At 41.9% G+C, this 25,336-nt stretch overlaps 1 protein-coding gene across 1 annotated transcript in view; it reads left to right on the top strand.

The window, feature by feature from the left end:
* The window catches only part of FMN2 (formin 2), a gene marked incomplete at both ends in the record, with an annotated part of 311,706 nt that overhangs the window by 108,612 nt on the left and 177,758 nt on the right, over positions 1–25,336 (top strand). The window contains one exon of the mRNA XM_081254035.1: positions 22,729–24,545. Within this exon, the coding sequence (XP_081110161.1) occupies positions 22,729–24,545 (1,817 nt within the window). The remainder of the gene's footprint in view (positions 1–22,728; positions 24,546–25,336) is intronic.

The raw sequence follows: 25,336 nt of genomic DNA, 5'->3' as shown, positions 1-25,336 counted from the left end.
TCCAAAATTAATGCACACAAATCTCTTGCATTCCTATACACTAATGATGAAAAATCTGAAAGAAATTAAGGAAACACTCCCATTTACCATTACAACAAAAAGAATGAAATACCTAGGAATAAACCCACCTAAGGAGACAAAAGACCTGTATGCCAGAAAGTATAAGTGATGAAAGAAATTAAAGATGATACAAACAGATGGAGAGATATACCATGTTCTTGGATTGGAAGAATCAACATTGTGAAAATGACTCTAGTACCCAAAGCAATCTACAGATTCAGTGCAAACCCTATCAAACTACCAATGGCTTTTTTCACAGAACTCGAACTAGAGCATTTCACTCTATGTATGGAAACACAAAAGACCCCGAATAGCCAAAGCAATCTTGAGAAAGAAAAACGGAACAGGAGGAATCAGACTCCCAGACTTCAGACTATACTACAAAGCTACAGTAATCAAGACAGTATGGTACTGGCACAAAAACAGAAATATAGATCAATGGAACAGGATAGAAAACCCAGAGATTAACCCACTCTCATATGGTCACCTTATTTTTGATAAAAGAGGAAAGAATATCCAGTGGAGAAAAGACAGCCTCTTCAATAAGTGGTGCTGGGAAAACTGGACAGCTACATGGAAAAGAATGAAATTGGATCAGTCCCTAACACCATACACAAAAATAAACTCAAAATGGATTAAAGACCTAAATGTAAGGACAGGCACTATAAAACTCTTAGGAAAAAACATAGGCAGAACACTGACATAATCACATAAATCACAGCAAGATGATTTTTGACCCATCTCCTAGAGAAATTGAAATAAAACCAAAAATTAAACAAATGGGATCTCATGAAATTTAGAAGCTTTTGCACAGCAAAGGAAACTGTAAGATGAAAGGGCAACCCTCAGAATGGGAGAAAATATTTGCAAATGAAGCAACTAACAAAGGGTTAATCTCCAAAATTTACAAGCAGCTCATGCAGCTCAATATCAAAAAAGCAACTCAATCCAAAAACGAGAAGAAGACCTAAATAGACATTTCTCCAAAGAAGATATACAGATTGCCAACAAACACATGAAAGAAAGCTCAACATCACTAATCATTACAGAAATGCAAATCAAAACTACAATGAGGTGTCACCTCACAGCAGTCAGAATGGCCATCATCAAAGAATCTACAAACAATAAATGCTGGAGAGGGTATAGAGAAAAGGGAACCCTCTTGCACTGTTGTTGGGAATGTAAATTGATCCAGCCGCTATGGAGAATAATTTGGAGGTTCTTTAAGAACTTAAAAATAGAACTACCCTACGACCCAGCAATTTCACTACTGGGCATGTACCCTGCGAAAACCATAATTCAAAAAGAGTCATGTACCACAATGTTCATTGCAGCTCTTTTTACAATAGCCAGGACATGGAAGCAACCTAAGTGTCCATTGAGAGATGAATGGATAAAGAAGATGTGGCATATATATATAATGGAATATTACTCAGCCATGAAAAGAAATGACATTGAGTTATTTGTTGTGAGGTGGTTGGACCTAGAGACTGTCATACAGAGTGAAGTAGGTCAGAAAGAGAAAAATAAATACTGTACGCTAACATATATATATGGAATCTAAAAAAAAAAATTCTGAAGAACCTAGGGGCAGGACAGGCATAAAGATGCAGATGTAGAGAATGGACTTGACAGGGGAGCTGGAAGGGTAAGCTGGGGCAAAATGAGAGAGTGGCATGGACTTATATATACTACCAAATATAAAATAGGTAGTGGGAAGCAGCTGCATGGCACAGGGAGACCAGCTCCATGCTTTGTGACCACCTAGTTGGGTGGGATAGGGATGGTGGGAGGGAGATGCAAGAGGGAGGAAATATGGGGACATGTGTATATGTATAGCTGATTCACTTTGTTATAAATCAGAAACTTACACACCATTGTGTAGCACAAAACAGAAGGAAGGGACTGAATCTCTATGTTTACTTTTTCATACCCAGTGCCTAGCTTAATAAGTGTAGAAGGAATAAATAATAATGCCTGTTAACTTAAAAATATATATATATATATTTCAGATTATATATATATATATATATATATACAGACCAGAGTAAGAAAAAGAGGGATTCAAGGGGAGGGGGAAATACGTGGTTGAGGTCCAAAATTAGGGGTTAGTATTCCTTGAAGTTTGCCTCACACTCTGAACCTTCTTAGGTGCCATAATAAACACTTTGGCGCAGTGACGGGGGCCTAGTCGGGAAGAGGCGAGACACAGTGAAACACCTGTGGAGGCACTGAGTTGGAAAATGGTGACATTTTAGCAAGGTGTTCACCATGATGCATTATGGGGAGACAGGGTTTTTCTGGAAAATACATTTTCATTTTATGGAAACTCCACCTAGCTTAGAGGACAAAAATTAGACATTTTAATTTTAGAAATAAAGAAAAAAGAGAAATTGGTTTGTCAGTTTTAAGAGTGAAAACCAGCAGGAATCTGGAAAGCAGTTTGTGGTGAGAATGTCAGAAAACCATTAGAGGTCACACATTGTTTTTGCTTTTCTCTGGGGCAGTAGGACTTGCAGGTGAAAGCAAGTTATGTCTTTGTTCTACTGAGCTTTAGCGGGTGTAAAATCCCTTTGTGCTGGGCAACATGGTTGATGACCTGTGGAGAAGGGCAAACAGTTCAAGCAGCTGCTCTAAAGCAGTGGTACCCAACCTTTTTTGGCACTAGGGACTGGTTTCGTGGAATACAGTTTTTCCACGAACGGGGTGGTGGTGTTTAGGCAGTAATGTGAGTGATGGGGAATGATAGGGAGTGGCAAATGAAGCTTTGCTCGCTCTCCCACCACTCACATCCTGCCTTGTGACCCGGTTCCTAACAGACCGCAGACTGGTACTGGTCCACAGCCTGGGGGTTGGGGACACCTGCTCTAAAGGGATAGCTGAGCTGATAAAAGTTCATAACTTACAAAGGATGCTTCTTGGACGTGTGCTGACATGCCATGTGCAAGGTAGTTGTGGTAGGTATTGAAGGAAATACAAAGAATTGTACAGTCTTGGGCTCTTCCGTATATATGAAATGATCTGCAAGCTGTAATGTGATTTGGCCAAGGTATTTAGTGTATGTTGTATTAGAGAATTTAAAAAATGGGAACATTGTTTAGAACTTGTAATTAAGGGCAGCTTCTTAGGAAGGGAGAAACTTAGAGCAAGTCCTCAAAGTGATCATTTTTGGACAGAGGAAGGGAGGAGAGAGAGCATTTCAGATGGAGGAGAGATTGAAGATCCAGATGTAGAAATGAGCACGCATTGCGATGGGAGAATATGGCAGGTGACATGAAGGGTCGCACCCCCCATCCCTCCAGGCTCGCCGCAGCCCTGTTGGGTCCCTGCAGTGGTCTCCCAGCTGGTCTCGTCACTCCAGTCTCAGTCCCTTCTGATCTGCCCTCCACAGCCCTCCAGAGCTGTCCTTCTAGGAGCCAAATGTACTCATGTCTGCTGTTTGCTCATGGCTTTTGAGAGAAGATTCAGACCCCCGGGTGACATGCAAGGCTTTCCCTTCCATCCTCTGCTTTTAGCCTCATCACCCACTATTTCCTACGTGTTTGGTTTCTTACAGCCTTAAAATGACACCTTGTTTTCTAGGCATTAGCATCCATCATAACTGTTTTTGATATCTTTTCCTTCTACTGTCACCTTTTAATTCACTGAATTCCTATATCTTAATCTAAACTCACGTCAAACTTCACTCCTTCTTAGACACGTCCCCAGAGAGGCCTCCATCTAGAGACCCCTTTTGATACCTGTGCTCTGGGACCCTATTCTTACCTTGCTTTTCCATAATTATTGTGTTACACATGTCTCATAGACAGTTGACCTCCTTAAAGCTAAGACTCCCCCTATTCTACTTGTCCCTCCAATATCTAACATAGCACCTGACATTTTTGGGCAGATCAGAAAATGTTTGATGAATGAAGAAATATATCAGGGACCACACTAACTAGAGCAGGGGTGCTGGTTGGGGAGTCATAGAAATCCTGTTTCTGTTCACCCCATAGTGACTGAGGATTGGGCTTTGGACCAGTTTTCCTGGGCACAAATCCTAGCTCCCCCACTGTTACCTGGGGAACCTTAGCAACGTATTATATTCTCCGTGCCTTAATTTTCTCTTCTACAAAATGGGGATAATGATAACCCTGGTCTCATAGGGTTTTGTGAGATTTAAATGCACTGATTTTTATAAAGTGCTTAGAAGAGCTCCTGGCACATAGTAGGGCATTTCAAATGTTAGCTGTTGCCTTGTCATTATTGTTGTTATGTCTGGGCAGTACTCTGGCTTCCAAAGTCGCTGTCTTGGTGTAGTGTTGATCCTCATTATTTATAGAGTCTGTATTTACAACCCTGACAACCAGCTAGAATTTATTTACAGCGCCTAGATCACTGCTTGCAGGGCTTTCCCTTCATTTGCAGGCACGTGCATACACCCCTGAGCCACTCCACCAGACTTGCTGTGAGCTCTGTTCTTTAGAAGTTTAACGACCTTAGAGGCTAGTTGTGTGTTGGTGCAGAGGGTGGTTAGAAGGTGAGACGTTTATCCATGGATCATCACTGAAGGGAAACTGCAATAAGACTGTTTTTCTTCCTTGCACTAATTGGGACAGTTGAGGAATATTTTGCTTTAGAGTTAGTGCAGGACCTTGCTGCAACTCAGGTAACGAGAGAGAGCATTCAGAAGACGTGAGGGAACTAAAAAGGTTGTTTGTTTCCATTTTTTCTAACCGCTTTCCCAGACATGTTGTTTATTACTTCCAGTCTGGTTATTCACTAATGATGGTGACTGTACCTCCCCATCAATGAGATGATCAGTCAGTGCTATAGACATCAGAAGTTACACCGCCGATGATGATTTCTAACTGAACTCCCCCCCGCACCCCATATTTCTCATCTATGCAATGAAGGGGTTGGAAGACACTTGTCATTTCCATTCCAGTTCAGAAATATTCCAATTTCAGTAATTCCTTATCTTTTTCATTGTAAGGATTGCAGAGATGCTATTTTAGCTCTCTGTGTGACACTCTTCTTTTCCATAATATGTTCTGCTTTAAGGAGCCCAAGGTGAGTTATTTACTAGTCACCATATGTTCTGATACTTCCTTCTTTCTTGAAGTTCCTTTTCAAACTTGAAATTCCGTTTCAAACTTGAAATCGATGGCACTTGACTTCTGTGCATAATATTATCGATTTAAAATCTGGGTTTCTTTTCTTATAAGATTATGTACAGCATTTGTTGTCTTATTGTAAATCTGGAATCTCGTTGGCTTTCTCCAAAGGCATAGAATGTTTTAGAATTTAGAGCATGAGACAGAGAATTTGTAGGCTTCTGTGAAGAGTAGAATTCAAACTTTACAGATGTCTAGAGGTATCCTAACTTGCCAGTAACGTGGCCTTAGAATTTAGCAGAACTTGAAAATTTGAATATTGTAGAAAATGAATTGCATATCTCAAATTAACATTTATAGAATAAACTCTCTTGGTGTTAACTTACTAATAGGTGGTTTTATATTCTAACCTCTGAAAGTATCTTGCTTACACAGTAAACATAATAAAGTTTCATAGATGAGCAAATTAACTTTTCAGCAAAAGCTTTCCTTGGACGCATCTTGGCTTTCTTTTTCACAGTTTTAGCCTTAATACAGTAATGTTTCTTTTTCTGGGAATCAGATAATCCTGTATTTTGAAAAATACTTTGGTGAACATACTATTTTTTAATGGCAACTTGTCTTTTGTGATATGTAAGTATTCAAACAATTTAAAAGAACTAACCAACACCACCCACATAAAGATTATACAGAAATGGAAGAATTTTGGCTGACTTATTGTATATAATTGTTCGGCCAAAGTGGGTGGCAGACTCTACCACTTGTAACGATTTAGAGGTTTGAAGCAATATTTTAAAATATAAATAATCTCAAAATTGGTGGTATATAAAATATATTACTGTGTTGACTAAAATAGATTTATTATCTTTCCTCCATTTATGAGGATTCACTCATAGATTCTATACAGAATTGCAAAGATCACTTTTTTCCTTTTCTCTTTTAATTTCTTATTATTTTTTTTCTTTTTGGCTGTGCCATGCAGCATGTGGGATCACAGTTCCCTGACCAGGGATCAAACCCTTGCCCCCTTCAGTGGAAGAGCGGAGTCCTGACCACTGGAATTCCCCCCTTCTCTCCCTTTAAAACTTTAATTTTTAGTGAGAACCTGATTTAGGATCAGTCTGTCCTCCTTTTTTTCTTCTTCCCCCTCTTCCTCTTCATGGCTTTTAAGTTTTATACATTCTTTTATTATACCTAAACCTATGATGAAAAATAGCTGACTGAGGTAATAGTATTTAAGAATTAAGTTTGGCAGACTCACAGACATAGAGAACAGACCCGGGGTTGCCAAGGCAGGGGTTGGGGAGAGATGGAGTGCGAGGTTGGGGTCAGCAGATGCAAACTATTACATAGAGAATGGATAAACAACAAGGACCAACTGTACAGCACAGGGAACTATATTCAATATCCTGTGATAAACTATAATGGAAAAGAACATAAAAAAGAATGTATATATATATGTATAACTGAGTCACTTTGCTCTACAATAGAATTAACACAACATTGTAAATCAACTATGGTTCAATTAAAAAAAAAAAGTTTGGGAGAGAATGTATAAGATGGTAGAGTAGAAAGGCCCTAAGCTCACCTCCTCTCCCTGCAGTTCACCCTGCAGACATAGACGCTGGTGGCAGCTGTTTGGGGAGCTTGTTCTACCACATGGACATGGACATTGGTGCTGGCAAGGGCCATTTTGGCTCCAGTGCTGGGACACCTCAGGCTAAGTAACTAACTGGGCATGGACACAGCCCCATCCAACAGCAGACAGGCTGCCTTAAGAACCCTTGAGTTCATAGGTGCCTCTGGACCCAGTTCCACCCACCAGCGTGCAGACACCAGCTGTAAGAAAACCACAGCCCTGCAGCCTGGACCGGCCATCCCATTAGAGAGCAGGCCCTGCCCAGTATCAGGCCAACACAAGTGTCAAGAAAACTCGGGACCCACAGAAATCTTTGTCAGGAACTGGCGCCATCCACCAGTGATCCGACACCTGCTCTAGGACCCCTGGGGCCCAGCAACCAGACCTCAGGACCTGATTCTGCCCACCACTAGGCTGGTACTTGCCCTAGGACTTGACTTCACCCACCAGTGGGTGGGCAACAGCCCTGGTATTACCCGACCCTGAATCCGCCCACGAGAGAGCCAGCACTAGCCCCAGGCTTCCCTGGGGTTCTGCAGTCAGCTGCCTTATGACCCACTTCTGCCAACCAGTGGCCAGCAGCCTCTTCACAAGCCACACCACGTAACTAAATAGGCTGGGAGCCACCAGGCCTACTGGACCACCCACATAGTCAGCCTGCCACATCAGAAAGACCCACACAGACGTCATAGGGGGGACCCCTAGAGCATATGGCTCTGGTGACGAGAGGGGAGTGTGCTGCTGGAACTCTGTCTCTCGCAAAAAACCCCTTCTTTAAGGTCGGGAAACATACCTACCAGACCCATAAAAATAAAAACAGCAAGTTAGGCAAAATGAGGTGACAGGGGAAAATGTTCCAGATGAAGGGACAAATAAAACCTCAGAAGAAGAACTGAGTGAAGTGGAGATAGGAAATCTACCCAGGAAAGAGTTCTAGGTAATGACCGTAAAGATGATCAAAGCACTTGGGAGAAGAATGGATGCACAGAGTGAGAAGTTAGAAGTTTTCAGCAAAGAGTCAGAAAATATAAAGAACAACTAAACAGATGCAGAATACAATAAGTGAAATGTAAAATATACTAGAAGGAATCAATAGTAAAATAAATGATACAGAGGAATGGATCAGCAAGCTGGAAGACAGAGCAGTGGAAATTGCTGACGCTGAACAGAAAAAAGAAAAAGAATGAAAAGAAATGAGGACAGTTTAAGACACCTCTGGGACAACATGAAGCATACTAATATTTTCACTGTAAGGGTCCCAGAAGGAGAAGAGAGAAGAGAAAGGGGCTGAGAACATAATTGAAGACATAATAGCTGAAAACTTCCCTAACATAGGAAAAGGAAAGAGTTGCCAAGTGCAGGAAGTGTAGAGTCCTATAGAGGACTAAGCCAAAGAGGAACACACCAAGGCATATTGTAATTAAATTGGCAAAAACAAAAGGCAAAGAGAGAATATTAAACTCAGCAAAGGGGAAAGTGAATCCTGAGAGAGTGGCCAAGATGGTGGAGTAAAAGAACCCTAAGCTCACCTCCTGTCATGAGGACAACAAAATCACAAAAATCTGCAGAACAACCAACATTGAAAAAGTCTGAAACCTACCAGAAAAGAGCTCTACAACTAAAGACGTAAAGAAGGAAGCACAACAAAACTGGTAGGAGGAGTGGAGTTGTGATATAATCAAATCTGACACTCTCTGGGTGGGCGACCCACAAACTGGAGAATAATTATATTACAGAGATTTTCCCACAGGATTGAGAGTTCTGAGCCCCATGTCAGGGCCCCCAGTGTGGGGGTCTGACACTGGTAAGAGGAGCCCCCAGAGCATTTGGCTTTGAAGCCCAGTGGGGCTTTGTTGCAGGAGTTCCATGGGTTTGGGGAAAACAGAGACTTCACTCTTATAGGGCGCACACAAAATCTCACGCACACCAGGAACAAGGGCAAAAGCCACAATTTCATAGGAGCCTGGGACAGCCCTACCTGCTGGTCTTGGAGGGTCTTCTGGGGAGGCAGGGGTGTCTCTGGCTCACTTTGGGGACAAGGGCACTGGTGGTGGACATGTGAGGGAACATTCACCTGTGCAGGCTCTCCTGGAGGCTGACATATTGTCATCAAGGCCTGGCCCCACCCAACAGCCTGTAGGCGCCAGTGCTTGGACACCTCTGGCCAAACAAGAAACTGGGGGGAGGGACACAGCCCCATCCATAGGCAGGCAGGCTAGAGACACAGCCACCTCTAGACACACCCTAGGCATGACCCTGCCCACCAGAGGGCCAAGACCCAGCTCCACCCACTGGTGGGCAGGCACCAGCCCCTCACACCACGAAGCCTGCACAAGCCTCTAGACCAGCCTCACCCACCAGGGGGCAGACACCAGAAGCAAGAAAACTATGGTCCTGCAGCCTGCAGATATAATCTGCAAATGCAGGCCAGACACTACCCTGGGACCAGCTGGCCCTTGGCCCTTGGGTGACGAGAGGAGAGTGGACTCCTGGGATGCATAGGGTGTTTCCTACAGAGAGTCACTTCTCCAAGGTCAAGAGATGTAACTGACCTACCACATACGTAAAAATACAAATAGCGGGCTTCCCTGGTGGCGCAGTGGTTGAGAGTCCGCCTGCCGATGCAGGGGACATGGGTTCATGCCCCACTCTGGGGAGATACCACATGCCACAGAGCGGCTAGGCCTGTGAGCCATGGCCGCTAGGCCTGCGCGTCCGGAGCCTGTGCTCTGCAACGGGAGAGGCTACAACAGTGAGAGGCCCGCGTACCACACACACACACACACACACACACACACACACACAAATATATATATATATACACACATACAAATAGCAGTTTAGACACAGTGAGGTGACAGAGGAATACATTTCAGACGAAGGAACAAGATAAAACCCCAGAAGAAGAAATAAGTGACATAGAGATAGTGACATGGAACTCTTTCTGAGAAAGAGTTCAGGGTAATGATTGTAAAGATGATCAAAGAACTCAGGAGGAGAATGGATGTACAGAGTGAAAATTAGAAGTTTTTTTTTTTTAAACAAGGAATTAGAAAATATAAAAGCAGCAAGGGAAAAGGAACAAGTAGCATACAAGGGAATTGCCATAAGGCTATCAGTTGAATTTTCAGAAGAAACTAAAGGCCAGAAGTCAGGGGCATGATGTATTTAAAGTGATGAAGTGGAAGAGCCTACAACCAAGAATATTCTACCCATCAATTTTCTCTTTCAGGTATTTGATTGAGAGATAAAAAGCATCACAGACAAGCAAGAGCTAAAAGAGTTCAGCACCAGCAAAACACCTTTACAACAAATTTTAAAGGAACTTCTCTAAGTGAAAAAGAAAAGGTGACAACTAGAAATATGAAAGTTATGAAAGGAAAAAGTTCATCAGTAAAGGCAAACATACAGTAAAGATAGGAAGTCATCCACACAAAAAGCTAGTAGGAATATTAGAAGACAAGAGTAGTAAAATCATCCATATCCACAATAAGCAGTTAAGTGATATACAAAACAATTAAATGTAAAATATATCAAAAACAGTAATCAGGAGGCTAGGGGAGTACAAATGCAGGGTTTGTATTTTTTATTTTGTTTGCTTATTCTTAAAAATTTATTTTTGGCTTTGTTGGGTCTTCGTTGCTACATGCAGGCTTTCTCTAGTTGCGGTGAGTGGGGGCTACTCTTCATTGAGGTGCACAGGCTTCTCGTTACAGTGGCTTCTCTTGTTGCAGAGCACAGGCTCGGCCCACGGGGTTCAGTAGTTGTGGCTCACGGGCTTAGTTGCTCCTGATCTTCCCAGACCAGGGGTCGAACCCATGTCCCCTGCATTGGCAGATGGATTCTTAACCACTGCACCACCAGGGAGGCCTCAAATGCAGGGTTTTTATAACGTGCTTGAAATTAAGAGATCAGTAAACTTATAGCAGTCATATATATACATATATATATATATATATATATATATATATATATATTTGTGTATATGCTGCCAATAAGAGACTCACTTCAGATCTAAGGAGACATAGACTGAAAATGAGGGGATAGAAAAGTGTATTCCATGCAAATGGATTGAAAAGAAAGCCAGGGTAGCAATACTTATATCAGAAAAAATAGACTTTACAATAAGGACTGTTAAAAGAGACAAAGAAGGATATTACATTATGATCAAGGGATCAATCCAAGAAGAAGATATAAGAATTGTAAATAAATATGCACCCAACATAGGAGCACTTAAATACATAATGCAAATATTAACAGACATGAAGGGAGAAATCAACAGTAACACAATAATAAAGGCAGTTCTAAGAGAGATGTTTGTAGTGATAGAAGTTTATTTCATCAAACAAGAAAAATCTTAGATAAACCACCTAACCTTATACCTAAAGGAGCTAGAAAAAGAAGAACAAACAAAACCCAAATTTAGTTGAAGGAAAGAAATCATAAAGATCAGAGCAGAAATAAATGAAAGAGAGAGTAAAAAAATAATAGAAAAGATCAATGAAACAAATAGCTGGTTCTTTGAAAAGATATTTTAAAAATTGATAAAGCTTTGACCACACTCATCAAGAAACAGAGAGGGCCCAAATCAATAAAATCCAAAATGAAACAGGAAAACTTACAACTGACACCGCAGAAATACAGAGGACCATAAGAGACTACTAAAAGCAAGTATACACCAATAAAATGGACAACATATAAGAAATGGAAAAATTCTTAGAAAGGTACAATCTGTCAAGTTGGAACTGGGAAGAAATAGAAGATATGAACAGACCAATTACCAGTAATGAAATTGCATCAGTAATTAAAAAACAAAAACAAAAAACCAACTTCCAACAAACAAAAGACCAGATGGCTTCACAGGTGGATTCTACCAAAGATTCACAGAAGAGTAAACACCTAACATTTTCTAAATAGTCCAAAAAAAAATTGCAGAGGAAGCAATGCTTCTGAACTCATTCTATGAGGCCAGCATAACCCTGATACCAAAACCAAACAAAGATATCACAAAAAAAGAACATTACAGGCCAATATCACTGATGAACATGGATGCAGAAGTCCTCCTCAAAATATTAGCAAACTGAATCCAACAATACATCAAAAGGATCATACACCATGATCAAGTGGGATTTATTCCAGGGATGCAAGGATGGTTCAGTATCCTCAAATCAGTCACTGTGATATATCACATTAACAAATTGAAGAATAAAAACATACGGTTTTCTCAATAGATGTAGAAAAAGGTTTTGACAATGATCAACATCCATATATGACACAAACTCTCCAGAAAGTGGGTATAAAGGAACATACCTCAATAAAATAAAAGCCTTATGTGAGAAACCCACAGCTAACATCATACTCAGTGGTGAAAAGCTGAAAGTATTTCCTGTAAGATCAGGGACAAGACAAGGATGCCCACTCTCACCACTTTTATTCAACGTACTATTGGAAGTCCTAGCCACAGCAATCAGACAAGAAAAAGAAATAAAAGGAATCCAGATTGGAAAGGAAGAAGTAAAACTCTCACTGTTTGCAAATGATATGATATCATACATAGAAGATTCTAAAGACACCACTGGAAAACTACTAGAGCTCATCAATAAATTTGGTAAAGTTGAAGGATATAAAATTAATATAAACAAATCTGTCACCTTTCTATACACCTCAATAAATTATCAGAAAGAGAAACTGAGGAAATGATCCCATTTACCATCAAATTAAAAAGAATAAAATGCCTAGGAATAAACCTACCTAAGGAGGTAAAAGGCCTGTACTTGGAAAACTATAAGACACTGGTGAATGAAATTGAAGACGACACAGACAGATGGAAAGATACACTATGTTCATGAACTGGAAGGATTAATGTTTTTAAAATGACCATAGTACCCAAGGCAATCCACAGATTCAATGCAATCCCTATCAAAATATCAAGGGTGTTTATCACAGAACTAGAACAAATATTTTAAAATTTTTTATGGAAACACAAAAGACTCCAAATAGGCAAAATAATTTTGACAAAGAAGAACAGAACTAGAGGAATCAGGCTCCCTGACGTCAGACTATACTGCAGAATTACAGTAATCAAAACAATATGGTACTCACAGTGTTCATTGCAGCTCTATTTACAATAGCCAGGAGAGCTAATAGCTCTATTTACAGTAGCCAGGACGTGGAAGCAACCTAAGTGTCCATCAACAGATGAGTAAAGAAGATGTGGCACATATATACAGTGGACTATTAGCCATAAAAAGAAATGAAATTGAGTTATTTGTAGTGAGGTGGATGGACCTAGAGTCTGTCATACAGAGTGAAGTAAGTCAGAAAGAGAAAAACAAATACTGTATGCTAATACATATATATGGATCTAAAAAAAAAAAGGTTCTGAAGAACCTAGGGGCAGGACAGGAATAAAGATGCAGACATAGAGAATGGACTTGAGGACACAGGGAGGGAGAAGGATAAGCTGGGACGAAGTGAGAGAGTGACATGGACTTATATATACTACCAAATATAAAACAGATAGCTAGTGGGAAGCAGCTGCATAGCACAGGGAGATCAGCTCAGTGCTCTGTGACCACCTAGAGGGGTGGGATAGGGAGGGTGGGAGAGAAATGCAAGAGGGAAGAGATATGGGGATATATGCATATGTATAGCTGATTCACCTTGTTATAAAGCAGAAACTAACACACCATTGTAAAGCAATTATACTCCAATAAAGATGTTTAAAAAAAACCCAAAACAACACAATATGGTACCGACAGAAAAACAGACACACAGATCCATGGAACAGATTAGAGAGTCCAGAAATAAACCTGAGCTTATATTGTCAAATTCATCTGCAAGGAGGCAAGTGTACACAATGGAGAAGACAGTTTCTTCAATAAGTGGTGCTGGGAAAACTGGACAGCTACATTTAAAAGAATGAAATTAGAATATTTTCTAATACCATACACAAAAATAAACTCAAAATGGATTAAAGGCCTAAATATCAATATAAGACCAGAAACCATAAAACTCCTACAAGAAAAGATAGGCAGAACAGTCTTTGACACAAATGATAGCAGTAGTTTTATGAATCTGTGTCCTAAAGCAAAAGAAATAAAAACCAGCATAAGCAGATGGGACCTAATTAATCTGAAAAGCTTTTGCATGGCAAAGGAAACCATCGACAAAATGAAAGGACAACCTACTGAATGGGAGAAAATATTTGCAAATTATGTGACTGATAAGGGGCTAATATACAGAATACATAAATAGCTCATACAACTCAACATTAAAAACAAAACCCCTGGGACTTCCCTGGTGGTCTAGTGACTAAGACTTTGTGCTCCCAGTGCAGGGGGCCCAGGATTGATCCCTGGTCAGGGAACTAGATCCCACATGCGTGCTGCAACTGAGATCCCAGATGCCACAATGAAGGTCCTGAATGCTGCTACTAAGAGCCAGTGCAGCCCAAATAAATAAATATTAAAAACAGAAAACAAAAACTCCAATTTAAAAATAGGCAAAAGACATGAATAAGCTTTTTTCTAAAGATGACCTACAGTTGGCCAACAGGCACATGAAAAGATACTCAACATCATTTGTCCTCAGAGAAATGAAAATCAAAGCCACAATGAGATATCACCTCACACCTGTCAGAATGGCTGTCATCAAAAAGAACACAATGACAGAATATATATATGTATATATAACTGAGTCACTTTGCTGTGCAGAAGAAATTAACACGTTGTAAATCAAGTATACTTCAATAAATTTTTTTAAAAAAGAAAATGTAAGAAAAAGAAGGAACACAATAACAAATGTTGGTGAGAATGTGGAGAAAACAGACCCCACATATACTGTTGGTGGGAATGTAAATTGGTGCAGACACTATGGAAAACAGTATGGAGGTTTCTCAAACTAAAACCTACGATGTGACCCAGCAATTTCACTCCTGGGTATTTATCTGAAGAAAAAAAAAAAAGAAAACACTAATTTGAAAAGACACATGCAGCCCAGTGTTCGTAGCAGCATTATTTATAATTGCCAAGATATGGAAGCAACCTAGGTTTCCATCAAGAGATGAATGGATAAAGAAGATATGGTACATTTATACAATAGAATATTACTCAGCTATAAAAAATAATGAAATTCTGGAAAAACCCGAATGAACTTTTTGGCCAATCCAGTAGTTTGTGTCATCTTTGTATTAACCTCTTAATTATTCCTCCACAGTAGATGAAGAGAGGGGAAGGTAGTAGGTGTCCATGCTGTGGATGGTGGCTCCTCATGTTGGCCTCTCCTGGGGTCATCTGTGAAAAGCCCTGGATGCTCTGGAGAAGCAGTTCTGAGCACGGGGACCCTGCCCCCTCCCCTCTCATTCCAGCCTTAAGGGAGCAGTTGAGCCTGTGTGAGCAGGTGTGTGATCCTGAGCTTTAGTCAGCTGGAGTCTGCGCCCCCTTCTCTCCTACCTCCTGTCCCTGCTTTTCTCCTTTTTCTCTACCCATTCCTCTCTCTTGTCTTACTCATCTGTTATTGCTAATCAGTTTACCCAGAGGGCTTCCCCCTTTTCTATACCCCAAACACTTTTTCCTGAAAGTGTCCCCTTGGGAGAGGAAGACACTGTGTGGGTGTGAGGGTAACCCACACGGGGGCACAGTTGCTGTCAGCCATCTTCATAAATTGTGGTGACAAAAGGCATCCCTTTCTGAAGTGCCTTGGATAAAATATTTGAATTGTAGTAACGTGATGTAAGTTGTATACATGCACTTAAGATATATGAATATGCCCATGTGGATATCAGAAATATTTCCCTTGATCTTATTGGAGATCCTTTTAGAGATTATCTTTTTTTAAAAATTATTATTAACATCTTATATTAGGAAGTACCTTTGTCATTGAACCAATATCAATACGTTATTATTACCTAAAGTCCATACTTGATTCAGATTCCCTTAGTTTTTTTTTTTAAATAATAGCTAACATTTATTGGGTGTTCATAATACACTACCCAGTGTGCTAAGTAACTTATAGGCTTTATCTCATTCGTCACAACCATCAGAGATAAGGCACCATTATTATCTCCACTTCAAGGAAGGGAGATTTAATATTGGAAGTTATGGAATTCTTTTTTTTTATATACAGCAGGTTCTTATTAGTCATCAGTTTTATACACATCAGTGTATACATGTCAAACCCAAGGGCCCAATTCATCACCCCCCCACTCCCAACCCACCGCAGCTTCCCCCCTTGGTGTCCACACGTTTGTTCTCTACATTTGTGTCTCAATTTCTGCCCTAAAAACCGGTTCATCTGTACCATTTTTCTAGGTTCCATATATATGCGTTAATATACGATATTTGTTTTTCTCGTTCTGACTTGCTTCACTCTGTATGACAGTCTCTAGATCCATCCACATCTCAACAAATGACCCAATTTCGTTCCTTTTTATGGCTGAGTAATATTCCATTGTATATATATGTACCACATCTTCTTTATCCATTTGTCTGTCGATGGGCATTTAGTTTGCTTCCATGACCTGGCTATTGGAAATAGTGCTGCAATGAACATTGGGGTGCATGTGTCTTTTTGAATTGTGGTTTTCTCTGGGTATATGCCCAGTACTGGGATTACTGGATCATATGGTAATTCTGTTTTTAGTTTTTTAAGGAACCTCCATACTGTTCTCCATAGTGGCTGTATCAGTTTACATTCCCACCAACAGTGCAAGAGGGTTCACTTTTCTCCACATTTGTTGTTTGTAGATTTTCTGATGAAGCCCATTCTAAATGGTGTGAGATGATACCTCCTTGTAGTTTTGATTTACATTTCTCTAATAATTAGTGATGTTGAGCAGCTTTTCATGTGCTTCTTGGCTATCTGTATGTCTTCTTTGGAGAAATATCTATTTAGGTCTTCTGCCCACTTTTGGATTGGGTTGTTTGTTTTTTCAGAATCGAGCTGCATGAGCTGTTTATATATTTTGGAGATTAATCCTTTGTCCAACGATTCGTTTGCAAATATTTTCTCCCATTCTGAGGATTGTCTTTTCGTCTTCTTTATGGTTTCCTTTGCTGTGCAAAAGCTTTTAAGCTTCATTAGGTCCCATTTGTTTATTTTGGTTTTTATTTCCATTAGTCTAGGAGGTGGATCAAAAAAGATGTTTCTGTGATTTATGTCAAAGAGTATTCTTCCTATGTTTTCCTCTAAGAGTTTTATAGTGTCCGGTCTTACATTTAGATCTAATTCATTTTGAGTTTATTTTTGTGTATGGTATTAGGGAGTGTTCTAATTTCGTTCTTTTACATGTAGCTGTCCAGTTTTCCCAGCACCATTTATTGAAGAGACTGTCTTTTCTCCATTGTATATCCTTGCCTCCTTTGTCATAGATTAGTTGACCATAGGTGCGTGGCTTTATCTCTGGGCTTTCTATCCTGTTCCATTGATCTATGTTGCTGTTTTAGTGCCAGTACCATATTGTCTTGATTACTGTAGCTTTGTAGTATAGTCTGAAGTCAGGGAGTCTGATTCCTCCAGCTCTGTTTTTTCCCCTCAAGACTGCTTTGACTCTTCGGGGTCTTTTGTGTCTCCATACAAATTTTTAGACTTTTTGTTCTAGTTCCATAAAAATTACCATTGGTAATTTGATGGGGATTACATTGAATCTGTAGATTGCTTTGGGTAGTATAGTCATTTTCACAGTATTGATTCTTCCAATCCAAGAGCATGGTATATCTCTCCATCTGTTGGTATCATCTTTAATTTCTCGCATCAGTGTCTTATACTTTTCTGAATACAGGTCTTTTGTTTCCCTAGGTAGATTTATTCCTAGGTGTTTTATTCTTTTTGTTGCAATGGTAAATGGGAGTGTTTTCTTGATTTCACTTTCAGAGTTTTCATCATTAGTGTATAGGAATACAAGAGATTTCTGTACATTAATTTCGTATCCTGAAACTTTACCAAATTCATTGATTAGGTCTAGTAGTTTTCTGGTGGCATTTTTAGGATTCTCTGTGTATAGTATCATGTCATCTGCAAACAGTGACAGTTTTACTTCTTCTTTTCCAATCTGTATTTCTTTTATTTCCTTTTCTTCTCTGATTGCAGAGGCTAGGACTTCCAAAACTGTGTTGAATAATAGTGGCGAGAGTGGACATCCTTGTCTTGTTCCTGAACTTAGAGGAAATGCTTTCAGTTTTTCATCATTGAGAGTGATGTTTGCTGTGGGTTTGTTGTATATGGCCTTTATTATGTTGAGGTAGGTTCCCTCTATGCCCACTTTCTGGGGAGTTTTTATCATAAATGGGTGTTTATTTTTGTCAAAAGCGTTTCCTGCATTTACTGAGATGATCATATGGTTTTTATTCTTCAGTTTGTTAATATGGTGTATCACATTGATTGATTTGCATATATTGAAGAACACTTGCATTCCTGAGATAAACACCACTTGATCATGGTGTTTGATCCTTTTCATGTGTTGTTGGATTCTGTTTGGTAGTATTTTGTTGAGGATTTTTGCATCTATATTCATGAGTGATATTGGTCTGTAATTTTCTTTTTTTGTAGTATCTTTGTCTGGTTTTGGTATCAGGGTGATGGTGGCCTCATAGAATGAGTTTGGGAGTGTTCCTTCCTCTGCAATTTTTTGGAGGAGTTTGAGAAGGATGAGTGTTAGCACTTCTCTAAATGTTTGATAGAATTCACCTGTGAAGCCATCTGGTCCTGGACTTTTGTTTTTTGGAAAATTCTTAATAAGAGTTTCAATTTCATTATGTGTGATTTATCTGTTCATATTTTCTATTTCCTCCTGGTTCAGTCCTTTCTCAGAATTTGTCCATTTCTTCCAGATTGTCCATTTTATTGGCATAGAGTTGCTTGTAGTAGTCTCTTAGGATGCTTTGTACTTCTGCGGTGTCTCTTGTAACTTCCCCTTTTTCATTTCTAATTTTATTGATTTGAGTCCTCTCCCTCTTTTTCTTGATGAGTCTGGCTAATGGTTTATCAATTTTATCTTCTCAAAGAACCAGCTTTAATTTTATTGATCTTGCTATTGTTTTTTTTTGTTTCTATTTCATTTATTTCTGCTCTGATCTTTATCATTTCTTTCCTTCTGCTAACTTTGGGTTTTGTTTGTTCTTTCTCTAGTTCCTTTAGGTGTAAAGTTAGTTTATTTGAGGTTTTTCTTGTTTCTTGAGGTAGGCTTGTATAGCTATAAACTTCCCTCTTAGAACTGCTTTTGCTGCATCCCATAAGTTTTGGGTCATCATGTTTTCCTTGTCCTTTGTTTCTAGGTGTTTTTTGATTTCCGCTTTGATTTCTTCAGTGATCTCTTGCTTATTTAGTTACATATTGTTTAGACTCCATGTGTTTGTGTTTTTTACATTTTCTCCCCTCTAATTCATTTCTAATCTCATAGTGTTGTGGTCAGAAAAGATGTTTGATATGATTTCAATTTTCTTAAATTTACTGAGGGTTGATTTGTGACCCAAGATGTGATCTATCCTGGAGATTGTTCCATGCGCACTTGAGTAGAAAGTGTAATGTGCTGTTTTTGGATGGAATGTCCTATGAGTATCAGTTAAATCTATCTGGTCTATTGTGTCATTTAAAGCTTCTGTTTCCTTATTTATTTTCATTTTGGATGATCTGTCCATTGTTGTAAGTGCTGTGTTAAAGTCCCCCACTATTATTGTTTTATTGTCGATTTCCTCTTTTACAGCTGTTAGCAGTTGCCTTGTGTATTGTGGTGCTCCTATGTTGGGCACATGTGTATTTATAATTGTTATACCTTTTTCTTGGATTGATCCCATTGATCATTATGTAGTGTCCTTCCTTGTCTCTTGTAACATTCTTTTTTTTTTTTTTTGCGGTATGCGGGCCTCTCACTGTTGTGGCCTCTCCCATTGTGGAGCACAGGCTCTGGACGCACAGGCTCAGTGTCCATGGCTCACGGGCCCAGCCGCTCTGCAGCATGTGGGATCCTCCTGGACCGGGACACGAACCCGTGTCCCCTGCATCGGCAGGCGGACTCTCAACCACTGTGCCACCAGGGAAGTCCCCAGCATTCTTTATTTTAAAGTCCATTTTATCTGATATGAGTATTGCTACTCCAGCTTTCTTTTCATTTCCATTTGCGTGGAATATCTTTTTCCATCCCCTCACTTTCATTCTGTATGTGTCCCTAGGGCTGTATGTGTCTGGGTCTCTTGTAGGCAGCATATATATGGGCCTTGTTTTTGTATCCATTCCGCAAACCTGTGTCTTTTGGCTGGAGCATTTAATCCATTCACGTTTAAGGTAATTATCAATATGTATGTTCGTATGACCATTTTCTTAATTGTTTTGGGTTTGTTTTTGTAGGCCCTTTTGTTCTCTTGTGTTTCCCACTTAGAGAAGTTCCTTTAGCATTTGTTGTAGAGCTGGTTTGGTGGTGCTGAATTCTCTTAGCTTTTCCTTGTCTGTAAAGCTTTTGATTTCTCCATCGAATCTGAATGAGGTCCTTGCGGGTAGCGTAATCATGGTTCTGGGTTCTTCCGTTTCATCACTTTAAATATATCATGCCACTCCATCTGGCTTGCAGAGTTTCTGCTGAGAAATCAGCTGTTAACCTTATGGGAGTTCCCTTGTATGTTATTTTTCATTTTTCCCTTGCTGCTTTCAATAATTTTTTTTTAAATTTATTTATTTTTGGGTGTGTTGTGTCTTCATTGCTGCACACGGGCTTCCTCTAGTTGCAGTGAGCTGGGGCCACTCTCCGTTGTTGTGTGCAGGCTTCCTGTTGCAGTGGCTTCTCTTGGTGCAGAGCACGGGCTCTAGGCATGCAGGCTCAGTAGTTGTGGCTTGTGGGCTCTAGAGCACAAGCTCAGTAGTTGTGGTGCACAGACTTAGTTGCTCCATGGCATGTGGGATCTTCCCGGACCAGGGCTTGAACCTGTGTCCACTGCATTGGCAGGCGGATTCTTAACCATTGTGCCACCAGGGAAGCCCAATAATTTTTCTTTGTCTTTAATTTTTGCCAATTTGATTACTATGTGCCTTGGCATGTTTCTCCTTGTGTTTACCCTGTATGGGACTTGCTGCACTTCCTGGACTTGGGTGGCTATTTCCTTACTCATGTTAGGGAAGCTTCCGACTGTAATCTCTTCAAATATTTTCTAGGGTCCTTTCTCTCTCTCTTCTCCTTCTGCGACCCCTATAATGCGAATGTTGTTGTGTTTAATGTTGTCCCAGAGGTCTCTTAGGCTGTGTTCATTTCTTTTATTCTTTTTCTTCTATTCTGCAGCAGTGAATTCCACCATTTTGTCTTCCAGGTCACTTATCTGTTCTTCTGCCTCAGTTATTCTGCTATTGATTCCTTCTAGTGTAGTTTTCATTTCAGTTAATGTATTATTCTTCTCTGTTTGTTTGTTCTTTAATTCTTCTAGGTCTTTGTGAAACATTTCTTGCCTCCATTCTTTTTCTGACGTCCTGGAGCATCTTCACTATCATTATTCTGAATTCTTTTTCTGGAAGGTTTCCTGTCTCCACTTCATTTAGTTGTTTTCCTCGGGTTTTATCTTGTTCCTTCATCTGGTACATAGCCCTCTGCCGTTTCATCTTGTCTGCCTTCTGTGAATGTGGGTTTTGTTCCACAGGCTGCAGGATTGTAGTTCTTGCTTCTGCTGTCCGTTCTCTGGTGGATGAGGCTCTCTAAGAGGCTTGTGCAGGTTTCCTGATGGGAGGGACTGGTGGTGGGTAGAGCTCAGTAAAACTTTAATCTGCTTGACTGCTGATGGGTTGGGCTGGGTTCCCTCCCTGTTGGTTGCTTGACCTGAGGCAACCCAACATTGGAGCCTACCTGGACTCTTTGTTGGGGCTAATGGCAGACTTTTGGAGGGCTCACAACAAGGAGTACTTCCCAGAGCTTCTGCTGCCAGTGTCCCCATCCCCACGGTAAGCCACAGCCACCCCCCGCCTCTGCAGGAGATCCTCCAACACCAGCAGGTAGGTCTGGTTCAGTCTCCTATGGAGTCACTGCTCCTTCCCCTGTGTCCCGATGTGCACAGTACTTTGTGCGTGCCTCCCAAGAGTGGAGTCTCTGTTTCTCCCAGTCCTGTCAATATCCTGCAATCAAATCCCACTAGCCTTCAAAGTCTTACTCTCTAGGAATTCCTCCTCCCATTGCTGGACCCCCAGCTCGGGTAGCCTGACATGGGGCTCAGAACCTTCACTCCAGTGGGTGGACTTCTGTGGTATAAGTGTTCTCCAGTCTGTGAGATACCCACCCAGCCGTTATGGGATTTGATTTTATTGTGATTGCAACCCTTCTAGGATCTCATTGTGGCTTCTCCTTTGTCTTTGCATGTGGGGTATCTTTTTCGGTGAGTTCCATTATCTTCCTGTCAATGATTTTCCAGCTGCTAGTTGTGATTCTGGTGTTCTCACAAGAGGGAATGAAAGCACGTCCTTCTACTGTGCCATCTTGGTTCAGGCTCCCAAGCTCGCAATCCCTGCTCACATATTGTAGCTCTCTTTGGGACATTTCTCCACCCATTAGAGATTACCTTTTAAAGGTTGTGATTAACTTTAAAACTCAGGATTTAAAATGTCTTTAGGGAACGTCCTAATAGGAGATGTTACTGGGCAGGAAGGGAGTAGCCTATGGTGGCATTATGTGGATCTGTCAGTCAGCCTTTTCTTCCCTCTTCTCAGCGGTCTGCCGGTCTTCCATGATTTCATTCGAAGATTAGACAGGGGCCTTAGGACTTCATGGTCACATGTGTAAACTAATTTGAAATCCGAGGATGGAAAAGAAGGGACAAGTGGAAGTAGTAATAGTGTCTTTCCATGGAGGGAGCGTTTAGAAGTATTATAACAAACAAATACATTTTGCTTAATTTTGTAAGACTAGTTTTTGGTATTTTGAGTATTCCTTATTTTATATTTAACTGTGATGTCTCTGTTGCCCCTCAGGAAGTTTGTGACATGAAATCTGAGGGTCAGGCCACTGTCATTCAGCAGCTGGAGCAGACCATTGAGGATCTGAGGACCAAAATAGCTGAGCTAGAGAAACAGTACCCGGCCGCAGACCTGGAGGCGGCCGCCTCTGGAGACGCGTGTCTGCGAGCTCTCAGGTTGGGAGAAAAGGAAGTAGGGCATCAAAGGATTTTACAGGCAAAGTCCATCCAGACGTCCCCGACAGAGGAGGGTGGGACACTGACACATCCTCTCACGGGCACCCAGCCTGAGGCCACAAGTGGAGACTCAGCCAGGCCGTCCTCACCTCCCGGACCTCAGACCAAATTCTGCGCAGAGATTTCTTTGGTCGTGTCTCCAAGGCGAATATCAGTTCAGCTCGATGCACATCCATCCCTCCAGGCTCCACCACCCATGTCGCCGCCCTGGTCTGATGGTCAAGGACAGGAGAGCTCACAGCCTTCCCATCCTTCTTTTCACACGGAGTTTGAAACCAGCCACGAGCACTCTGCTTTCCCCTCCTCTGAAAACATCTGTGACATCCCCCCTGCACTGCCTCTGTCTCCCACGTTCTCCCGCCAGATGCCTGGTCTGGGCACCGTGGCTCCTCCACGGCCCCCACCCCATGTCGCGCCTGAGCCTGCGCTGCCCAGCCCACCGTGCCCCTCACCTCCTCCTCTGCCTGGTCCAGAGATGCTGCCACCCCCTCCCCTACCTTTGCCTGGTGAGGGAATTCCTCCCGCCCCCACTCCTCCCGGAGTGGGAATTCCTCCCGCCCCCCCTCTTCCCGGAGTGGAAATTCCTCCCGCCCCCCCTCTTCCCGGGGTGGGAATTCCTCCCGCCCCCCCTCTTCCCGGCGTGGGAATTCCTCCCGCCCCCCCTCTTCCCAGGGTGGGAATTCCTCCCGCCCCCCCTCTTCCCGGCATGGGAATTCCTCCCGCCCCCCCTCTTCCCGGCGTGGGAATTCCTCCCGCCCCCCCTCTTCCCGGGGTGGGAATTCCTCCCGCCCCACCTCTTCCCGGGGTGGGAATTCCTCCCGCCCCACCTCTTCCCGGGGTGGGAATTCCTCCCGCCCCCCCTCTTCCCGGGGTGGGAATTCCTCCCGCCCCCCCTCTTCCCGGGGTGGGAATTCCTCCCGCCCCCCCTCTTCCCGGGGTGGGAATTCCTCCCGCCCCCCCTCTTCCCGGCGTGGGAATTCCTCCCGCCCCACCTCTTCCCGGGGTGGGAATTCCTCCCGCGCCCCCTCTTCCCAGTGTGGAAATTCCTCCCGCGCCCCCTCTTCCCAGTGAGGGAATTCCTCCCGCCCCCCCTCTTCCCGGGGTGGGAATTCCTCCCGCCCCCCCTCTTCCCAGTGTGGGAATTCCTCCCGCGCCTCCTCTTCCCAGTGAGGGAATTCCTCCCGCACCCCCTCTTCCCGGTGTGGGAATTCCTCCCGCTCCCCCTCTTCCCGGAGTGGGAATTCCTCCCACGCCCCCTCTTCCCAGTGAAGGAATTCCTCCTGCCCCCCCTCCTCCTTTGCCAGGTGTGAGGGTTCCGCCTCCTCTAGCCCCTCCCCCTCCTCCTGCTCCTGGAACAGGTGTCCCCCCACCCCCCCCACCCCCTCTGCTTCCTGGATCCGGCCTTGCTCTCCCACCACAAGCTGGGAGTAGCACTTCACCAACACCGCAGGCGTGTGGATTTCTTCCTCCACCATTGCCAGCTAGCTTGTTTGGATTCGGGTTGAACCAGGACAAAGGCAGCAGGAAGCAGCCAATAGAGCCTTGTCGGCCGATGAAGCCTCTGTATTGGACGAGAATTCAACTGCACAGTAAAAGGTAATGTGAACAGGGGCTCATCTTTGCACAATATTGTCAATACAAGGGAAGCATTTTCCTTTAAAACTCTGGAGAAAAATGAGTAAAAATAAAATAAATAAAAATAAAACTTGCCTGTAGATTACTTCAATATTTAGTGAAGCAATTTTAAACTTTTTTCCAGAAGTATCAAAGGGATAAAACAAATGACACGAATCAATGTACAGATTTCTGTCTATATAGTTTTTGATTGACTTTTATAGATGGATATATTTTTCTTAGCATACATGCTATGTTGCCTCATTGCAGAACCTCACTCTGATAAATAGCTTATAAAAGTAAATCAAATCCTTAGACTGACTCTTGAGGATGTTTCCTGCATCCTTTTGAAGGCATGGTCTTGTTTTACTATTCAGAAATGTGCTACACAAAAATACACACATCCACACCCCATGTGTGAAATGATTTAGTTCTGAGCATCTCATGGCACTTCTGTAGATGATATGCAGAGCTGTGAGGTCATAAAATCACACACTTCTATGATTTCTATAAAATATATGATATTTGTAAAAGAATGTCTCCCAGCAGGTACACTGCTGGTGTATTACTTATCCATGGGTGGTCCATAACCTGGTTCCCTGACCCCTGGGACGGTACTGGGACATGGCTGTGGAATGGGCCAGTGGGAGAAAAAACATGCCCTTTAAATTTCACTGGACTTCCTTGTCCCAAGTTCTCGTGACTCTTTGAATTTGTGTGTGTGTGTGTGTGTGTGTGTGTGTATGTGATGTGGCACAGATTTAGAAATAGGA

Source organism: Mesoplodon bidens (assembly GCF_964165515.1).
Source record: "Mesoplodon bidens genome assembly, chromosome: 1".
Taxonomy (NCBI): domain Eukaryota; kingdom Metazoa; phylum Chordata; class Mammalia; order Artiodactyla; family Ziphiidae; genus Mesoplodon; species Mesoplodon bidens.
This window is presented reverse-complemented; position numbering and strand designations above follow the sequence as displayed.